The sequence below is a fragment of the Thunnus maccoyii genome, chromosome 1, assembly GCF_910596095.1.
Source record: "Thunnus maccoyii chromosome 1, fThuMac1.1, whole genome shotgun sequence".
Lineage (NCBI taxonomy): Eukaryota > Metazoa > Chordata > Actinopteri > Scombriformes > Scombridae > Thunnus > Thunnus maccoyii.
The window spans coordinates 18246405-18264403 of record NC_056533.1 but is presented as its reverse complement, the minus strand read 5'-3'; the positions used below and the strand labels follow the sequence as shown (position 1 = coordinate 18264403).

At 41.8% G+C, this 17999-nt stretch overlaps 1 protein-coding gene across 1 annotated transcript in view; it reads right to left on the bottom strand.

Moving 5' to 3' along the window:
- elp4 (elongator acetyltransferase complex subunit 4) overlaps window positions 1-17963 on the bottom strand; it is a 53574-nt gene extending 35611 nt beyond the window's left edge. The window contains exons 1-7 of the mRNA XM_042410872.1: window positions 17747-17963; window positions 15820-15855; window positions 11496-11617; window positions 9596-9730; window positions 8026-8162; window positions 5366-5450; window positions 2068-2256 (exon numbers count right to left, since the gene is read on the bottom strand). Of these exons, the coding sequence (XP_042266806.1) occupies window positions 2068-2256; window positions 5366-5450; window positions 8026-8162; window positions 9596-9730; window positions 11496-11617; window positions 15820-15855; window positions 17747-17924 (882 nt within the window). The 5' untranslated portion in view covers window positions 17925-17963. The remainder of the gene's footprint in view (window positions 1-2067; window positions 2257-5365; window positions 5451-8025; window positions 8163-9595; window positions 9731-11495; window positions 11618-15819; window positions 15856-17746) is intronic.
- Between the last annotated feature and the right edge of the window lie 36 nt (window positions 17964-17999).

The following is a 17999-nucleotide window of genomic DNA, read 5'->3' as shown; positions in this document are numbered from 1 at the left end:
TGGACCATCTGTACTGTATCACATTGTAAACTTTTGCATGTTTACATAGAGTGATACAGTCAAACTTTCTTACAATTGTATCACTTAAAATGGAATATTTTACAACAAAATTAAATGTATAGCTCCAATTAAAATCAGCACAGTAATTATAATTAATAAAAGTAACAAAAGGTCATTTGAATATTGATGGTTGTGAACAGGCTGTCTCTAGTAGCTCCACTACAGTACTAAATGACTCTGCCTGACCACTCCAAACCCTGAGTCAAAATATATGCACAGGTCAGGACACCACTTAGTCTGAGCAGCAGGTGAGGCATATATGGATGTATTTTAGGGAAAACAGTGTTTTACGTGTTTGTGTGGGTGTTTACTTGTGAAGATGGGTGTGGTAGTAGCAGATAATATGATGGAGGAGGACCCGGCTAGGACAAGCCTAATTAATGTTTCAGATGGACTGTGGCACTGGGCTTCTGTGAGGAGGCTTTCAGTGAGTTGCTCAGCTTCCCAAGCTGCTCAATAATGGATAGTGAGTCCAGTGCGGTCTCGGCCAGCTAGCCCACTGCTACTAGTCTAGACAATCTTCCAAGGGCCACACTCAGCTAACTATGCTAATTATCTAAGCAGAAAGAAGCTCTGCTAAACTGTGAGTTCTTAAAATACTAGACACACTGTCATCATTAACTTTAAGTGCAGCCTTCACACCTCAGTAACGTCAATTGATCAAGTAGAATCTATACTTGTGACAATAATGTCATATAAAACTAGTCACAAGGTCATTTCATATATGTCCATCTTAACAGCCTTCCATTACCTCCATGTTGGCGTAGTCACCAAACACCTGATTCAGTCCAAAATTTCCCCCCTCTCATCTTCTTCCCCCGCTCATTCACTTCTCTCCCCAGGGTGGAGAAGGGGGAGGAGACAGATTAAGGGTTTGGAGGCCAGGCCAGAGAGGGAAAGGGGGACTGCTCCCACCACAGCTGACATCTGCTAGTTAGCCACTCTACCTTTATTGACTAGGCCAAGGCCGCAGTGCGCTGAGCATATAGGCCTGGAGCCAGAGCATGTTGTGACAACACAGCTGTTCTGAAAGTTAAGCATCGACCTATATATTTGCATAAAAGGATCACAAATAATGCAGCTTCAATGTTCAAGTGAACGAGAACTATAAAGAAGTAGGGTGTTTAAAGTATAGGCGAGAAAAAAACATTTTGGTAGAAAGTCTCAGATGGCTTCTCTGGTAAGTGTGCTTCTATGGTCTACTGTCTGGGGGAGGGCTGTGGTTTGCCATATGCCTCAGCAGATGACTCCACCTTCACACTGAGAGGCCAGACTGGACACAGACGCATGCACACGGACTCATACTCCCCCCCCCTCCCCTCTTCCCCCCCCAAACACACACACACCCAGAGACACACACGACTACCAGGAGGGGTATTCATAAGAAAATAAAATGCATACACAGGCACACACTCTCATTGTGTACAGCTTCAAGTAATTAAAGCCCAAACAAATAAACATAGATTAGAGGCCTTTCAATGAAGCGTGCACTCGAATGGGTCTGTTGGGGGAGTGATGCGTGGAGGAAGACTCCCCTCGCAGACCTGAGTCATACCAGGGTGACACTGAACCACACAGTCAAAAGGAGGCCCCATTACAAAAGACCTCAAACTTCATGCCCCATTAATGAATGAGGCAAAGCAAACGCACATGGGTCAAGCATCAACTCACACACACAAAATCATAATCATGTCCGTTATTGATGAATTCAAGTCAAATTCAGATGTTTAACTTTTTTTATCCCTCTGGGGGCAATTTAAGGTAATGGGGCAGAATACTCTTCAGTTATGATTTGTAAAACTTGCATGTCAATGTTCTTAAGTACCACACATCTAATAAATTACTGAAAAACTTTTTTTCAACTGTTTCACACCAGCACATAAAAGTGCATATATCATTATTTATATCAGGACAGTCAGTAGTCGCTGATCAGATAAATTGTATTCTAACTACACTGATACTCATAAACTGTGCCCAGTTGTTCTCATGTTTCAAATATGGTCTTACCTGGATAAGATGTGAAGGCACAGTAACTACTGCAACTGCCAGTGATGACCTCAGCAAAGCTCGCAGTCCATAGAGAAAGGTAGTGAGGGCGTGGCCATGTCTTGGGTTGTCATGACAACATAGGTCATCGCCCCACAGAGCCGAGCCAAGAGAGTGGAGCCCAATGCGTAGGATGTTACGTGACTTTAACTGCAACAAAGAAAAACAAGCTAAGGAGGAGTCAGGAACACTAAACTTGTGTAAAAAGTCACACACATATGTAAATTTCTACTGAAACACACAAATCTACAAACACAAGTATAGACAGTACTTTGGTTTAATTTCAAGTTCACGCAGTGCATATGAAGATTAACAGATTGCTGTTTTTGAATTATTTCTGCTGCTGTTTTGGATAGTATTCCCAAACTCTGGGAGAGAGCGACTGGACAGTCTGCTCACCAGCACAGACGATCGCAACACAGTGCCCAAACGTGACTGGACACAACTGCCCAATCACAGAGGCCATCTGACACAGGCACAATGGACCTGTCAGACAGGCTTCCAATATGGCCGCCACCCAGAAACCCCAACACATTCTTGGCACCACAGCGATTCTCTGCAGCCAAGGGGGCCTGGGTAAGGGTGGAGTGCCTTCCCTTGAAACACCCCACCCCACCACAAGAGATCAACGGTAACCCACTCTCATGAAGACAGAGAAAAAGTGGCCAAATAGCGGTGGGATATATATCACTGAAACTGAGAGAATGGAGGACCTGTCTAAAACTGTGAGAGGTTTTTAACCTTTAGTACAATTGCCTTTTATTTGGGGTTTCTTCTGGATGGCTCCTGATTACTGAGGTGAGAGCCAAGAGTAATTAACAAAACTCTGGCCTAAAATCTGCTCACTTTTCCTTCTTTCCAACCTCTCCTCTCCTTGCCCACTTTATCCCTCCCTCTCCATTATCTTGACTCTCCCAAAATCTCCTCCACCCTGCTCCCCATTACTTCCTCTATGAATGACCTAAGCTTCGTTTGAATCTACATCAGAAACACAAGCATCTAAGAAAAATAAACCTCATTGTTTCTGAGTTTTTCACAGTTGGCTCATAGTTTCCCAAGAGAGGACTCTCAAACTGGACTCTACATTTATCCTCCTTCAACATCAGTGCTGCAACTCTATACCTTACTACACTTAAGTAATAGTTGGTGTGTGTGTGTGTGTCTATGTGCCTTTGTCATTATTAGATATACCCTTTCTTTGTTTACCAGGCTTTGCAAACACAGGTCTTGGGGGCCACCAAATTAGAATCTATTTCTATGACTGGAGCCCAGCAGGGGTGGGGACTGTGGTAACACCACTGTTGCTGTGGCAACATCAGGAGGAGAAGCCAAATTTAACTCCTATAGTTTAGCCTATAGAAAAATCGGGGAACAGTGCCAGTAGAGTCCAGCCATATAGACTACAGCCAGCCTGGGACCACAACCTAATCACCAGCCAGTCTCTGTGGAGACTCACAGTCCTGCTGCCACCCTCTGTTCCACTCATCTCAAAAGAGACTCCAAAAAATATGTTCAGGGAGATTAACTCTCATTCAAATCTGTTATTTACACAACACATTCTTATATTAAATCGGCATCCAGTTAGCAGCCCGTGATGGCAGATCGAGCAAATAAACAAATAAACGCACACACACTGACTATCACCCATACTGGGCATTCTTGTGCCAGTGCCCATGTCGCTCTGTGCCGGTCTGCATTCCTGGACTGTGCCAACAGCATGTCAGGCAGCCACACTGCTTTAATGATGTCAGCAGTTAATCTGGCGTGTGAGTGACAGCGCTCGGGGAGGGAGGGTGGGGGGTACTGGAGGTAAATCCTGTGTGTGACTGACAGGGGGAGAGGTGGCTCCAGGTGACGAACAGAGGGGTCATCAAATGTAGGCACACACACACACACACACACACACACACACAGTATATATTTATTTATATATTGTATATTTATATGCTATGTATGTATGTACACACACATCACATAATGTTAACAGAAGTACATTTGGCCATGTGGAAAACATAAATAGGAAAGTCAAGAGAGACAGACAGGGCCATGGATGTTTCTGGCATTCTGTAGAAGGCTGATGATTATTAAAAACATGTATGTCAAAGGTAAGACACACACAGCTGGGACACACAGGTGAGGCCAACACGCGCAGGTGAGAGAGAGGTAAACAGACATGAGTGAAGTGGTGGTTGGAATGTGACAGAAGAACTTCGGGTCACAGATGCAGTTCTAGTGCCTCTTTTTTAAACTCTCCCCAAATGCATATCACACATAATAATTTTAGCGCATAATAATTTGATTAGGCTTAAAGGTGCAGTATGTAGGATTTAGTAGCATCTAGCGGTGAGGTTGCAGATTGCAACCAACTCAATACCCCCCCTTCCAATCGTGTAGGAGAACCTTTGGTGAATGTGAAACACGCAAAAAATGCAAAAGACCCTCTAAAGCCAGTATTTAGTTTGTCCATTTGGTATGTCCGTTCTGGGCTACTGTAGAGGCATGGCATGGAAGAGGACCCGCTCCCTGTGTAGATAAAAAGGGCTCATTCTAAGGTAACGAAAATAGGATTCTTATTTTCAGGTGATTATACACTAATTAAAACATACTTATAAATATTATAATCCATTTCTGCCAAGTCGGTTCCACTAGATGCCACTAAATTCTACACACTGTACCTTTAATAGCAGTTACTCTACAAACTGCTGATTACGATCTAAACACACTTGCACCAGCAAGTCAAAGAGTTTACATTCACTGATATTCAGTTAATGCAAACCAAAATGCACACCTGCCATGCAGATTTGTCTTATGTGCTGCATCAGTACATGTGGAGGCTTACTGCTTTGCATTTTTGCAGTGCAATTTGTCAAACAAATACTGAGAGGAGACCTAATTGACAGATTGTGGATTTGATTAGGGAAATTGATATGTGTGATCAAATTGGACTGATAAGTGCTTTAGAGTGAAATAAATAAATAAAACATATGCCATCTTTGAAGATATTCAACACTCCACTTCACCCCAATTGGTTTAGTGTATTGCAGGGGTAATAAAACATAATAGTGTAAGTGGCCATTTTTTCTGTTAAGCTGCTTTGTCTGCCGTTTCACTGCCACAAATCCCAGGATGATTGCTGTTTGTAAAAAATGATGTGTTTGGTTTTCTTAAAATAGTTGGACAATGATTAGAAATAGTAGAAAATCTCAAAACCAAGCTGAAAGAAACAAGTGCAAAGCAGCCATTCATTTCCAGCTCTTACCATGGGTGCTGCTACATCAAAGCCCTCCCTGTGTATGACCTCCCCAAGAGACTTCAGCAATGCGGAGTAGGACTCAAGCATGGGACTGGAAAGAGCACAGGATTGAGGAGAAAGTGGACATAGTGGAGGAGACAACCAGAAAGAGAAAACAAAAGGGTTACTTAGGACGTGTAAACTGTAATTGAAACCATTTTGATAAAACTGGGCCAAGCCTATCACCACAGTAGCTTAATCCTCTATGACTGCAGCATGTTCCTCCTGACTGTGCTTTTCTGGAGCCACTGAAGCAGACAGATGATCCATATCAAGAGATCCAATTAATTTATTTGGTTGATTAAATTACAACATGACTGGTTCTCTGTCAGCTCCCTGAGGATCTGATTGTGCCGAGACAGACAGACAGACAGACAGATGAGACGCACATATGCACAAAGATGATAAGTGAGGAGAAGGGGGGGGGGGGTGTTAATGGGCTGATATCTAAAATTAACAGGGAACAGCATTTTGGTGTTTAATCAGGGGTAAGATGTGCACTACTGACAAAGGCCATACAGTACTACTGGAGCAACATTTAGCAACAGTCAAGAGATGGATTACTGCTGAGCCCACTTTGTGCCTATAAGATGGCCAATAAGAATGTTAACCCCATCTTTTAACACAGGACCCTCCACTTAAGAACACCCCACCATTGTAATGACCATTCTGTAGTGAGTCACAGTAGGCTGCTATGTCAGTTGTCAATTCGACCTGCAGGCTACAAAAGCTAATACACATAGATTGGTCACACGCCAATAGCCCTGCATAAAGAACAGTAATACACACTCGTGTTGATTACACTTGGGCCAAGTATATCCATGTACTCCATTTCAGTTATTCAACCCAACAATGGTGCCTCCTGACCCCGCTGGGGCTAATGATAGAGCTGGTTTGGTGAAAGAAGGACACCTACCCTCCTTGGCCTCTCTGCCCATGCCCCTGCTCTGAGGTAGGGGGCTGGGATGGTTTGACATGCAGTTGAGCGAGAGATTGCCTCTGGTTGGCAGCTATTGTGCAGGACGGCATTGTGTTTCAGCTTCCCCTACTGAGCACCCCTCATTCAGGTACCAATAAGGTCTAGGTGCTTAGCTACAGGGGCTAGCGCGTCGGCTAATTAGGATCATACACAGGGAAGCTTCTTTATCTCAATGTTCCTCTTTCATTGAGGGAAGAAAGGAGGAGAGAAGGGGGATGCTTGGTCTTAAACAACAGGATCTGTATCACCTAGAGAGCAATTTGTGCCAATTATGCCTTCAAGTGAAACGGAGCAATTTAACAGCTAGGGTATCAACATGGGGCTGTGGACACGTGCATGGGGGAGTAGCCTGCTTTGGAGTTCATGTGGTACATGTGCATGTGTAATGTGCTGAGTGTGTGTGTGTGTGTGTGTGTGTGCATGTGTGTGTCAGCATTGGGGCGGGGCTGGGGGCACAATGGTTATGGTGCAGGTGTAGTTTCCTGCTGTCAAAATGTCTATAAGATCTATAACCCATTCAGATGCCTCATCGGCACGGTAGTATCACCAAATCACTCAACGCTGTGTACTACATACATCAACAGAGAGGATTTTTCATTATTTTATTTGTTCCTTGTGAATATGCATTAAGTTCTGACCAGATATTTAGTACAATGTTAACTTATGTTGTGTACTCCAGTGAAAATGTATGCTTTAAACTACACCATTTAATGTGTTTGCATTGGCGCTCTGTTAAACAGTCTGTTTGTTGAAATAAAGGAAGAGATTCTATAAAGCCTCCTCCACATCCTCTGTGCTCCAGATTGCTGTATTTACCCAGAGTGTGTGAGTGTGCCTTCGTGTGCCCTTGTGTGTTCAGCAGCACTCTCTAAGTAAAGAGCCTGCATGACCTCTGAACCCTAAGTACACTCAACGCTGGAGAAATCAAACAGACGCTGAGCAAACAAGACCCCTATTTGAATAGACATACACAACCTTTCCAAGAGGCTGAATGTCTTTGGCCGATGGTAAGCTACTCAGCATGGAAGGAGAATCATTTATTTGTATCAGCTGATTAAAGGGGAATAATAATGCGAGCGATTCAGGTATTTAAATTTAATTTGTTAAAAACTAGGTTTTCTTGAATTTTCATCTGAATATGTTGAAAACTGGAGATGCATTACGCTTAAGTCTTGTTATTATAGCAGTGAAGTGAACACAGTGATTTTAGCTGTAATGTTTGATTATTACAATTTAATGAACCTCAGTAACCATTTATACCAAACTTATAAGCTGATTATTTTTCTGCATCTGTAATAAATGCACACAGTTTATTAAATTCTTGTAACTAAGTATCTCAAGCAAAGGGCTTCACAAAATATCAGAGTCAATCTTGAATACGACCCTCTTGGGTTAACTTTTCTATAACGCACATGCTTGTTGAAGGCCTTATATGTGCTTTTTAGATGATGTTGGTCTCCCTATATTGTTGGTTTGCCTCTGTTCTGTGAACAATGCCATGTTTGCTCACCTGTATTCTGTGGATGATTTGATGATCTTATTTGTGCAACTGTGTTTTGTGGACAATGTCGTGTTTGTGTATCTGTGTTCTGTGGAAGGTGTCTCATTGGTTTCCATGCGTTCCGTGGATGATGTCTTGTCGTTTTACCTGTGTGTGGGTGACGACTGGGTGGGATGTTCTGGAAGGTAGAAGTGGTGGCACTTGGCTGCCTGGCGAATTTCTGGTTCCATCGTCTTGGAGACGTCATAGTAGTGACCAAACCGGGACGAGGATGCCAGGGCACTCTGGGGAGGTCAACAAGTCAAGCTCATGTTGAAGAATATAAACGCTAAAGCCAGAGAATTAAAGAGCATTTAAAAATAATTTCTGCTTGCTTTCAACTTTTTACGACAAACAATGTGGATTGAGGATTGTGGATGAGAATTGAGCAATTCATTAAGAAAATAATCTTATTTGTCTTTCTAATATGTTAAATGAGTGTGCTTCACAATACTATGGTAATGCAATTGCATTGTTTATGGGTCATTCCTCAACATTCCTACAGCAGAGAAGTTAAATAACCACTACGACCACGCTCTTAATCATTTCTTCACATAAATGTCCACTTCTGGCTGTGAAAGCAAACGTGTCAGGGACGCAGGGGAAGGCGGATGTTTTCCTGCAGCTGAAAGAGAGAGTTTTAGCTCTTCTCTCTCAGTGAAACCAGGGATTCCATTGTTAGAGGGGCCCTTAATCTACTCCTAATCTGGATTAGGGCCCCCGGTGTGTCCCTCTCCTGGCGGGACGAGGGGGTCAGCAGGGCAGGGGGGTCAGGGGCTCATCTTCTCTTTGTGAGCTGGGCAACCCGCTTAGCGTTCCATCCCCGCCTTGACGGCCTCACCTTTGATCTGATGTCTTCATCGGGAGAGCAACACAGTGGGCTATGCCAGGAGAGGTGTGTGTAAGGGGAAAGTAAGCGTTGACTCTGGGGGTGAATTTGGGATGCAAATCCTCTGGTGGGGCTTACTAGTGGTTTGTAAAGACGATTTTACAGGGGAAGGGGGAGAGGTGAGGAAAGGACACAGATATAAAGAAGTTTCCAGGGAGAGAGAAAGAGGGAGAGGATCCCCAGGGACACACTGTGTGCTGTTAATCCACATAGCGATATGGATTATAGACCGAAGGGGGGAGACTGCAGAGAAGTAGAAGGGGAGGGTCACCTCTCCTCAAAGCGGAAGAAAGAGTGTAGGGCTGCCGACCCTGGCAGGGGGAAAGGCAGGGATTTGGGGGAAGACAGAGGCGCAGGTCTGGGTCATAGGGTTGAGCGAGCAGACATGTCAATGCACAGGCTGCAAAGTAGTCTTGTTTCCCAGGCTAAGCAGGGGTGCAGGCGTGTGTGTATATGTGGGTTGGGGACCAGTGAAAAGCCTACCTATTGCCAGCTAAGTGTGAGTAATCTGGTCCAGCTCTGAAAAGAGAGGCTGAGGCCTCATTCACTCCACAAAGGAGTTTAGAAGCTGATGGATTTAGTGGTGGAGACAATTGCCAAACCACTAAATCCAGAGAGCCAGTTCTGTTCTTTCTCATACCATCATTAACAGAGACACGTTACACTTTTAATAAAATGAGCATGATAACGCTGTTACCTGTATACTACTGTATATGTATACTGTATATATGTAGTGCAATCAATATAGTAACAGATATATGCAAGTGAGAAATGAGTCCACCTGATTACCTGCACTTTAGGAAGGTTCTGATAACGCCAGGCAATCTTCATGGCATCCAAACTGTCCTGAGGTTCACAAGACAGCCTGGGCTGCTCCATTGGTTTATGGATTGCAACATCGTCCAAGATGGGATCAGGGAGTTCCTGCACAAAATGATGCAGTGAACATAATAAGTTGAATATGTTGATTTTGAAAGATCATAGAGACATTTTAATTATCCTAATTGCTATGTAATGTCATGAGACTTGTCAGTGTTACAAGCTTTGAGCAGGAACCTGATTTCTGAAATGTTATGCAAACAAAATGTTATGTGAATGAAAAGCAACCAGAATAAAACAGATGGATTTTTCTTGGAGAATCCTGATTTCTTGGCCAAAGATAAACTTAACTTGTTTTCTAATGTTTGTTTTTGTTTTTTTGTTTATTTTTTACAATAGCACATGTGCATGACAAAGACTTCAGTAGCAGTGTGTCCCTGTATCAAAATTAATTAGATTTTAAGTCTCACTAAAACTGGGTCTGAAATAAGTCAAACTCGGGGCACAAAATTATCACCAGCCACCGGCCAAATGCTGGTAAAATATGCTTCACTCACCAGCTAAAAAAACAGTGGTAATCTATTGAGTGGCTGGTAAAATTTGAATGATTCACTAGCCATTTGGCCAGTGGACAAAAAAGTTAATTTTGTACCTTGGTCAAACTTGGTCAAATGTGTTTCTAAAGCTGAACAGTCGGCTCAGACCTATACGTTTATTAAGAAAAAACTCAGAGACTGCTAATAAGAGAATTGTTCTTCCACTGTGCAACCAGTACGAACAGTTTCCACAGGTTTCAAACAAAAAAGAAAATCTTGCTAGACTTGGTTTCAAAACACGGTAGAGGTGGGTGGAAAATCTGATTTATTAGCTGATGCGGGTAAATGTGGGCTTTCGAGTGACCGCATCATTGCAGTGCATGTGAATGTATTCTCCAATGTCCTGCTTTAATCTGATTTCCTCCAATAAGCTGGTTTCTTGTGTCCATGTAAATGTAACGCATAAACTACAACCTTTGCATTTGAAGATTAGCATACTGTGAATGTAGCTGTGAAAACACTAAATGATGTGATATATCCCCATTGGGAGTCCCCCTCTCTTAATAAACCTTTGATATGTAAAGAGAGGGTGAGGCTGTGACCCCTCCCACTATCAATCAGTAGGAGAGAGGCCCACCTCCTGTATGCTGGGTGGCAGTCAGCTTCTGGGACTACGGTCCTCTTCACAGAGTGATGCATCGGGAAACATTTCAACAATGCCACAACCATGCCACCCTCAACCCCTGTGATACCCCCGCTGACCCTGACACATCTTGGGGAAAGCTGTGTGCCTACAATACCAGTTAAATCATGGGTGTGACCAGTGTAAAACAAGCTGAATAATGTACAGTGGTCACGGATGAATATATTGTGACAAAAACCTACTTCTAAAAAAGATGTTAGATGCAACATTTCCTACATTTCCTGATGACTAAAAGGAAAAAAAAAAACATTTTCAAAAACATCAACAACAACAAACTTTCACTGACTTTTAAATGCTAAAAAATATATTACCATGACTCTGTTGCATTTGACTATGTAAATGTGGTCAAAATCATCACTGAAACTCATGCCAATGGATTTTCTGATTGCCAGATAGTCTATATGAAAAAAAAGGAACCAATAGTCGAATCTTGGTATTGAACAGCCAAAACCAATTTGACTGATAAAATTCTGAGTCGGGTACAGCCTTACAAAGCAGTGAGCATTATGTTAAAGTAGACATATTAAGGCCATATGAACGTTTATGTGGATTGTTTGTTGAGATCTGTAGCTTGGAAAACAACAACTTTCCATACAAAAAGCATACAGAAACAGACACCACCTCCTCTCACCTGTAAGATGTCAGCTGGGTTATCTTGAGCCGCCGCCACAAAGAGTTCATGTCGACACACCACTCCTTCTGCCAGGAAGTATTTTAAGATCATACGAGAGTAGCTATCATATCGGTCCTCCTCTAAAAAAAAAGGAACAAAGGACGACAAAATTCAGAATTTGAGTGTGCTAGTTTTGCTTATTATCCTTTTGGAAATTCCTTTTGTGTCTGTGGCAATTGTCAGACAAATGAAACAACAACAAAGGACATTACAGTGAAAGACAGGCATAAAGTGTAAAACACTCAGACACACACAAACATACCAGAAGAAACAGTAATTCAGGGACATATAGCTAATGTCTAGAGGAGGTAAGAAAAGGATTCACTGATCAAACAGCTACAACATCTCTCCTATATGTCACCATCTGGTCACATACTTTTAACAAGCATCAACAAGTCCATCATACTGTATATTGCATTTGTCTGTCTATTCTGACCATTCATTCAGACACCACAAGTCCAGCAGTTCATGACCACATCACAGTCGCTGACTGTAATTGATGTAAGGACCGTGTTCTGGCTACCTTTTGTAGGGAACAGATGAAATGGCAATTGACATGGCACATGGACATAGGTGTTACTGAATGATTGGACTATCAAGGTGTGGATGACTCTCTTGCCAAGGTCTCACAGTATTTCTGTCTATTTTCACCGATCATACCCCCAACCAGCAGCGGAGGTACAAGGGAGACACCTGTCTTAAGCATTCACCTGACCCGTCCCACTCGATGCAAAGGTACCCCAGCTGCCAGGCCAACTGACAGAGGGAGGCAGAAATATGTAACGATGGTGTCTGTCCTAAAAATGCTCCCTGACATCTGGCTTACACAAATCTATCTGCTTTTTGCGTGAATTCTGATGGCAATGGCATCATTTCACTATTGTTTATCTGGTTTTATTCAAGAGCATCATTAACACAAAAGTAGGTTAAAAGAAATATGCTAGTTACAGACTTTTAAATGCAAACGGAGAAGGTGACAAACAGTCTTACAGTCTCATCTTGAGGAATGTTACAGGCATTAGATGGTCTTGCGAGTGATTCTAAACATCAAACACATTTTTGCAAAAGTAGTCTTTCTCAGTAAACACAAAGCGGCCACCCGGCCATTCCACACCCCAAACCCACAAAAAAAAAAGCATCATCACCATGAGACCCCCCCGAGCAGGACACATAACTCTACCCAGCATGCTACTGCTGCTTCCTGTCACAATCACCATTTTGTAAAGATTTCATAGGCCTCTCCACACAATGACAAACAGTGGGCACAAGGACAAAGGCAGCAGTGACAGTTTAAGGTAACGGGCACATAGCCGACAGCTTGGGAATGACATCCTGACGTGTCATCCTCGAACATCCGGAGAATTTCCCCCTCCCACGTTCCCAGTCTATGTCCTCACCTACGGACTTAGGATGGCCCAGGAAATTCCATGGCTCTTCAATTTGTTGTCGGTGGGGCTCCCTGTTCTCTTATTGATGGGTTTCTAGGTCAGCAGGCCTTTGTGGCTTTCAGCAGGCCCCACAAAGACTCCCAGATGGGCCCTCTCAAGATGGGGCCTATTGTGGCTGTGTTTCTATGGGAGCCTTACAAATGGAACCTCCAGGAGTCATTAGGCTGTTGAGGCGGGGGGTAAGGGGAGGGGACGGGAGGTGGCGGGGTATAGGAGCAACAGGGGGTGGGGGACGGTCATATCTTTGAGGTAGATCAGTCACTCTGGACAGTCATGGGATGATTTTTTTTTTTCTTCTTTTTTTGCTTATTCTGACTTAGGTTTGGTGAAGGGGGGAAAACGCCTCTGGTTCATTTGCTTTCAAACAGGGGAGTGGGAGTGCGAGAGTCCTGAATCATATCTGCTAAAGCTGCAGGGGGAGGAGACAAAATATCTAGGTCAGTGTTTTCCCCCTTGTATGAGAGTTTAGTCTATGAAGTATTATTATTGCTTCCGAGGAGCCCAACTGTATTTAGGCTACGGCAGGTTAACAAATAGTCACTTATTGAAAAAGGAGCTGAGCTTTGCAATAAACACCGCTACAAAAGGTGGTTATATTAGGTTAAATGCCAATTTGTAACATATACTGTATATGTCTCTAAAATCTCTCCTGGTAAGCTTCAAATGGTGACTGCTGTACCTCTTTAACAAAACAGTGTCAGTGTCTGGCACACAATGTTCAATTCTTTTGATCAATGCACCTGTCATTTGAGGGCAGATGACTGTGACGTCTTTTTGAGATCTGTTACGTGTCTATTGTTGCCTAGAGAACTCAGATATGAAAGTTTCTTCCACAGCTGAAAAATATTGCTAATTATCGCTATTATTATTGTTGCAGTTTTATGTATTATCATGTTTTGATTATGTTAATGTTTTTATGTTGCCTTGCTGCAAGCAGAATTTACTCTTGTGGAACAAACTAATGTCCATGTAATGTAATATAATCCACCTTTATAGTTGTGTTTATAATTGTTATTAAGTAACTTCAGGGTTGACGTACTTCTCATTTCATGTCAAAATCATTTTGCATTCACCCTGTATGTTGCAATTCAATCTCACTGCGTCTCTTAAATATGCTTAAATGTGTTGCATTTTCTAACTGTAAGGCCTACTTAGTTCATCAGAATGAACTGCATTCAAAATAGTATTCATGAACATTAAAATTATGCTCAAAACTTAAGATAATTATCTTTAAAAGCTGTGAAATATTTAAAAAATGTAAACAGTTGTAAACGGCTGAATTTTATAGTAATTATATTGGGTGCATAAAAAATAAAAACACATTCATTTCTACTAATGGAACGAAACCATACATGGTCAACATAATAAGAGCCGAGGAGCTTTGTTCCTTCTCTTACAAAAACACGAGAGATGAGAGATCTTCAGACAGCAGCCATACTGGGCTGATCCCCCTCTGGTTGACAAATCAGGATGGACAGCTCAAGACACTTCAAAGGCAGACAACGACCAGTCTGATAATTTTATGTCTGTGTCTCACAAACAGGCCATCACGGCTAAAGGGGCAGACTGTAGGAGACGACTGCCTGAAACAAACACAAACAAACACACACTCCAAACCCCCCCACCCCCCATCCCACCCACACACACACACACAACAAAACACACACACTCACACACACACTCATACACACCACTCTTTCCGAGACAAAAACAAGAGCACACACGCATTTCACCTTTACTGTGTCTCTCATTACCAGATGAAACCAACCGTACATTGATTCACAAAATGGAAGGGAAGAACGCATTAGTGTGTAATCACTGACTCCTGCATCGATTGGGGGGATGAATTAAAGGGCAAAGCAATATCATCAGTTGGTATAGGCCTTGGCTACACACAAATTACAGCTTCAAGGGGAAACAAGACTACCTTAACCTTACTGTCTACCAGTGCATACAGCCCAGCCTATGATGAATGATAATAATAATAATACAGTGGAAGACATTTATGTCCCTAGAAAAAACACTTACTTTGAATGTAATTCTGAAAACTTCTATAACACATCTGCAGAGGGGCATATTAATTAAGGCTCACAGTAGAAGTGTGAACACCTGGGATTCTAACTAGGGACCTTGAGGTCATTAGTCTATTTGCAATTCTGCTAGACAGTGGCATGCTGTAACCGCAAAGAGCCTGAGAACAGACAGACGAAAGCATCGTTCACTGTGAGACGCTGAAATGTGTGACTGAATTCAACTGCCAGAATATATTAGATTTTTAGTTCGAGTATGAATAGTAGGCTGAAGCTACGTTTCACTAATAAGTGAATGCAGTTTCATTTCAAATATATGCAACCAGTTAAAGAGCTGCAAAAGAATTGAAGACCATTACACTTGTATAATCTATCCCCCTGTACACCATTTTGTGTTGCCTCAAGCCCCCTTGAGGCAAATTTTGAGATTTGTGATGTTGGGCTATATAAATAATAATTTACTTGATCTGACTTGACTTGACATGGCTTCAGGTATTAAAACACTCCTTTCACAACTATGATAAACACACATTGAACTTGTTCATAAGGTCAAAAGACAAAAATGGCATCACAATTTTTTTTATAACAATCCTGCCTTCTAGGCTTTAAGGATGTCCAATCACAATGCCTTTCTCTCCATAACTGATAGCTGATTGGTCTGAACATAAGATTGCCTCCTCACTGTGGTATGTCTGCCCACACAACTTGTTTCAACAGGAAATACATCACATTAAGGAAGTAATGATACCATTTCATGGGACCTGTAAATCATCAAATGTTCAATTTGGCAAATAATAGGCTCACCTATGAGAAGTACTGTTCCAACTGCCAAGCCGCCACCTGTTTGTGAAGAAAAAAAAACCAATATCAGTGTGACACATCATACAGTCAGTCTTACTCTGAATCAATGTGAAACACTCCCTTTGGCCAAGTGCTGTTTAGTTTGCTCTCCTCTCCAGCCTCCACTGCTGTCTCTTCATCTCATTCATAAGAAAACTGGAGGACTGACCATCTGAAGAGACATGTTGTGTTTTCACATTGGTTATGGTAGGAGTTCCATTTAATCTGATACAATGTTAAATAGCATTTTACAATGTCTCCCTTTTCTCATTAAGCCAGAGTGTTATTGGGTTCTGCTAGACCATGTTCCTGTGTGTCGGTGCAGGAGGATAAGGTATAAGACCGGTAATCTGAAACTACACTGGTTGTAATAGGTTTGAGCTACTGGAAAAGTGGCATCTTAGCTGTCACCACACCTGAAAATTTGCTTAGTTATAACACATTTACAATATATATAGAGAATAAGTTGTATAAAACCTTTTGGGGTGTTCTAACATTGTCCTCAAAACATGTACTTTACAGGTTAAACAAAAAAGAAATGAGGAATGTGACTATGTTTCCACTGACATAAAGTTATATTTCTGTCAGAGCTCCCAATGATAGAGTATTAGGGGAATCTAAATGTTAATCACCAGAAGGACCAGGCCTATATTATACACAAATATAATTTATGAGTATCTGCAAGATCATAACTACCCAAATATGCAAGATTTAAGATGAAGTGTCAAAATTGGCCACATAATGTTAACTGACACCTGCAATTTCCTTGCATTAAAATATGGCCAGGAAGCCATAAAGAGTATCTCCATCCTTTTGAATGAGCACAGGGATCATCTTTAAGGATTAGGATAATGTGTTTTGCCTAATTTTAGAGGATGTCCAATGTGTTTTCTCATCTAAACAATTTGATGGTTGGAGCACCGTTTGAAACTGACATAAATATCAATTTCAATTCAACTTTCAATTCAATAGGCTTTATTGGCACGAAAGTTTTGAGAACAATGTTGCCAAACCATCAAAATACAATTTGTCCAAATATTTGTACAGTACAAAATAACAATAATATGAACATTAACACAAAATTAAGATTGATATATATTAATTATATATATACACAATATATCCTATGCATGTATTTGTGTATGTGTGTGAATGCATGCATGTGCTGTGTGCACCTAGGTCATTGGCTGTCCCTCAGGTTGTGGTGTGTTGATATATATTAGGCCTCCTTTTCCTAGGAGTATTTTTTAATTTTGAGAGGTCATTAAGTTCTTTGAAATCTGAAATTACAGAGTTGAACTTCTTAAAGTAAATGTTCTTCATTTCACTGAATGTTTTACATTGTAGGAGGAAGTGCATCTCTGTCTGAACCTCACCTGTTGAGCAGTTACCACAAATTCTGTTTTCTTTTGGTTGCCCTGATTTTTTTATGTCTTCCTTTTTCGATTGCCAATTTGTGGTCACTGAGCCTTTACTATGTTGGGATCTGTCTCTGCTTTCTATCTCTGACAGTAGAGAGATATTCTGTCAATTCATAATCTCTTTTTAGGGGCCAGATAACATTCTTATCTTTTCTACTTTTTCCTCATAAAACATTTGAAAAGACACCACACTGATTCATTTATACAGGCAAACTCCACATATCAGTGATAAGTACCTGCTCATGGTATATCACGTGTCAACCTGTGATACACAATTTACACACAAGAAGGTATGCTAACGTTTACTTTCTGTATAGTTGTCCTGACAGTGACAAAACTCCCCACTCTGTGACAGATGATAGATTTGCCCTTTTGGAATTAATTACACAAATATGTTGTTACTAAACTCAGTGTTTCTCGTTAACGTCACACTGAAAACAGTTAGCATGTGTAGCTACCATCAAACTAACCGAGCAAATAGTCGAGTGACGTGACACCGGTCGAAACTAGGAGCTGTCCATTTTGAACCGAAGGTCGGGTACCGGGTATGGATAACAACTTGCTTCTTGTTTTCTTCTGAAAACTCGTAGTATTGAACGGTAAACGTTCACCAGGGGGGTTAGCCATACGGTTCGCGGGAGCAGCCATACTGCCTGTGACGTGGTGACGCCGGTTAATGTTTTGGAGCGTGTCGTCCAATCAGAGAGGACTTTGTTGAAGCTC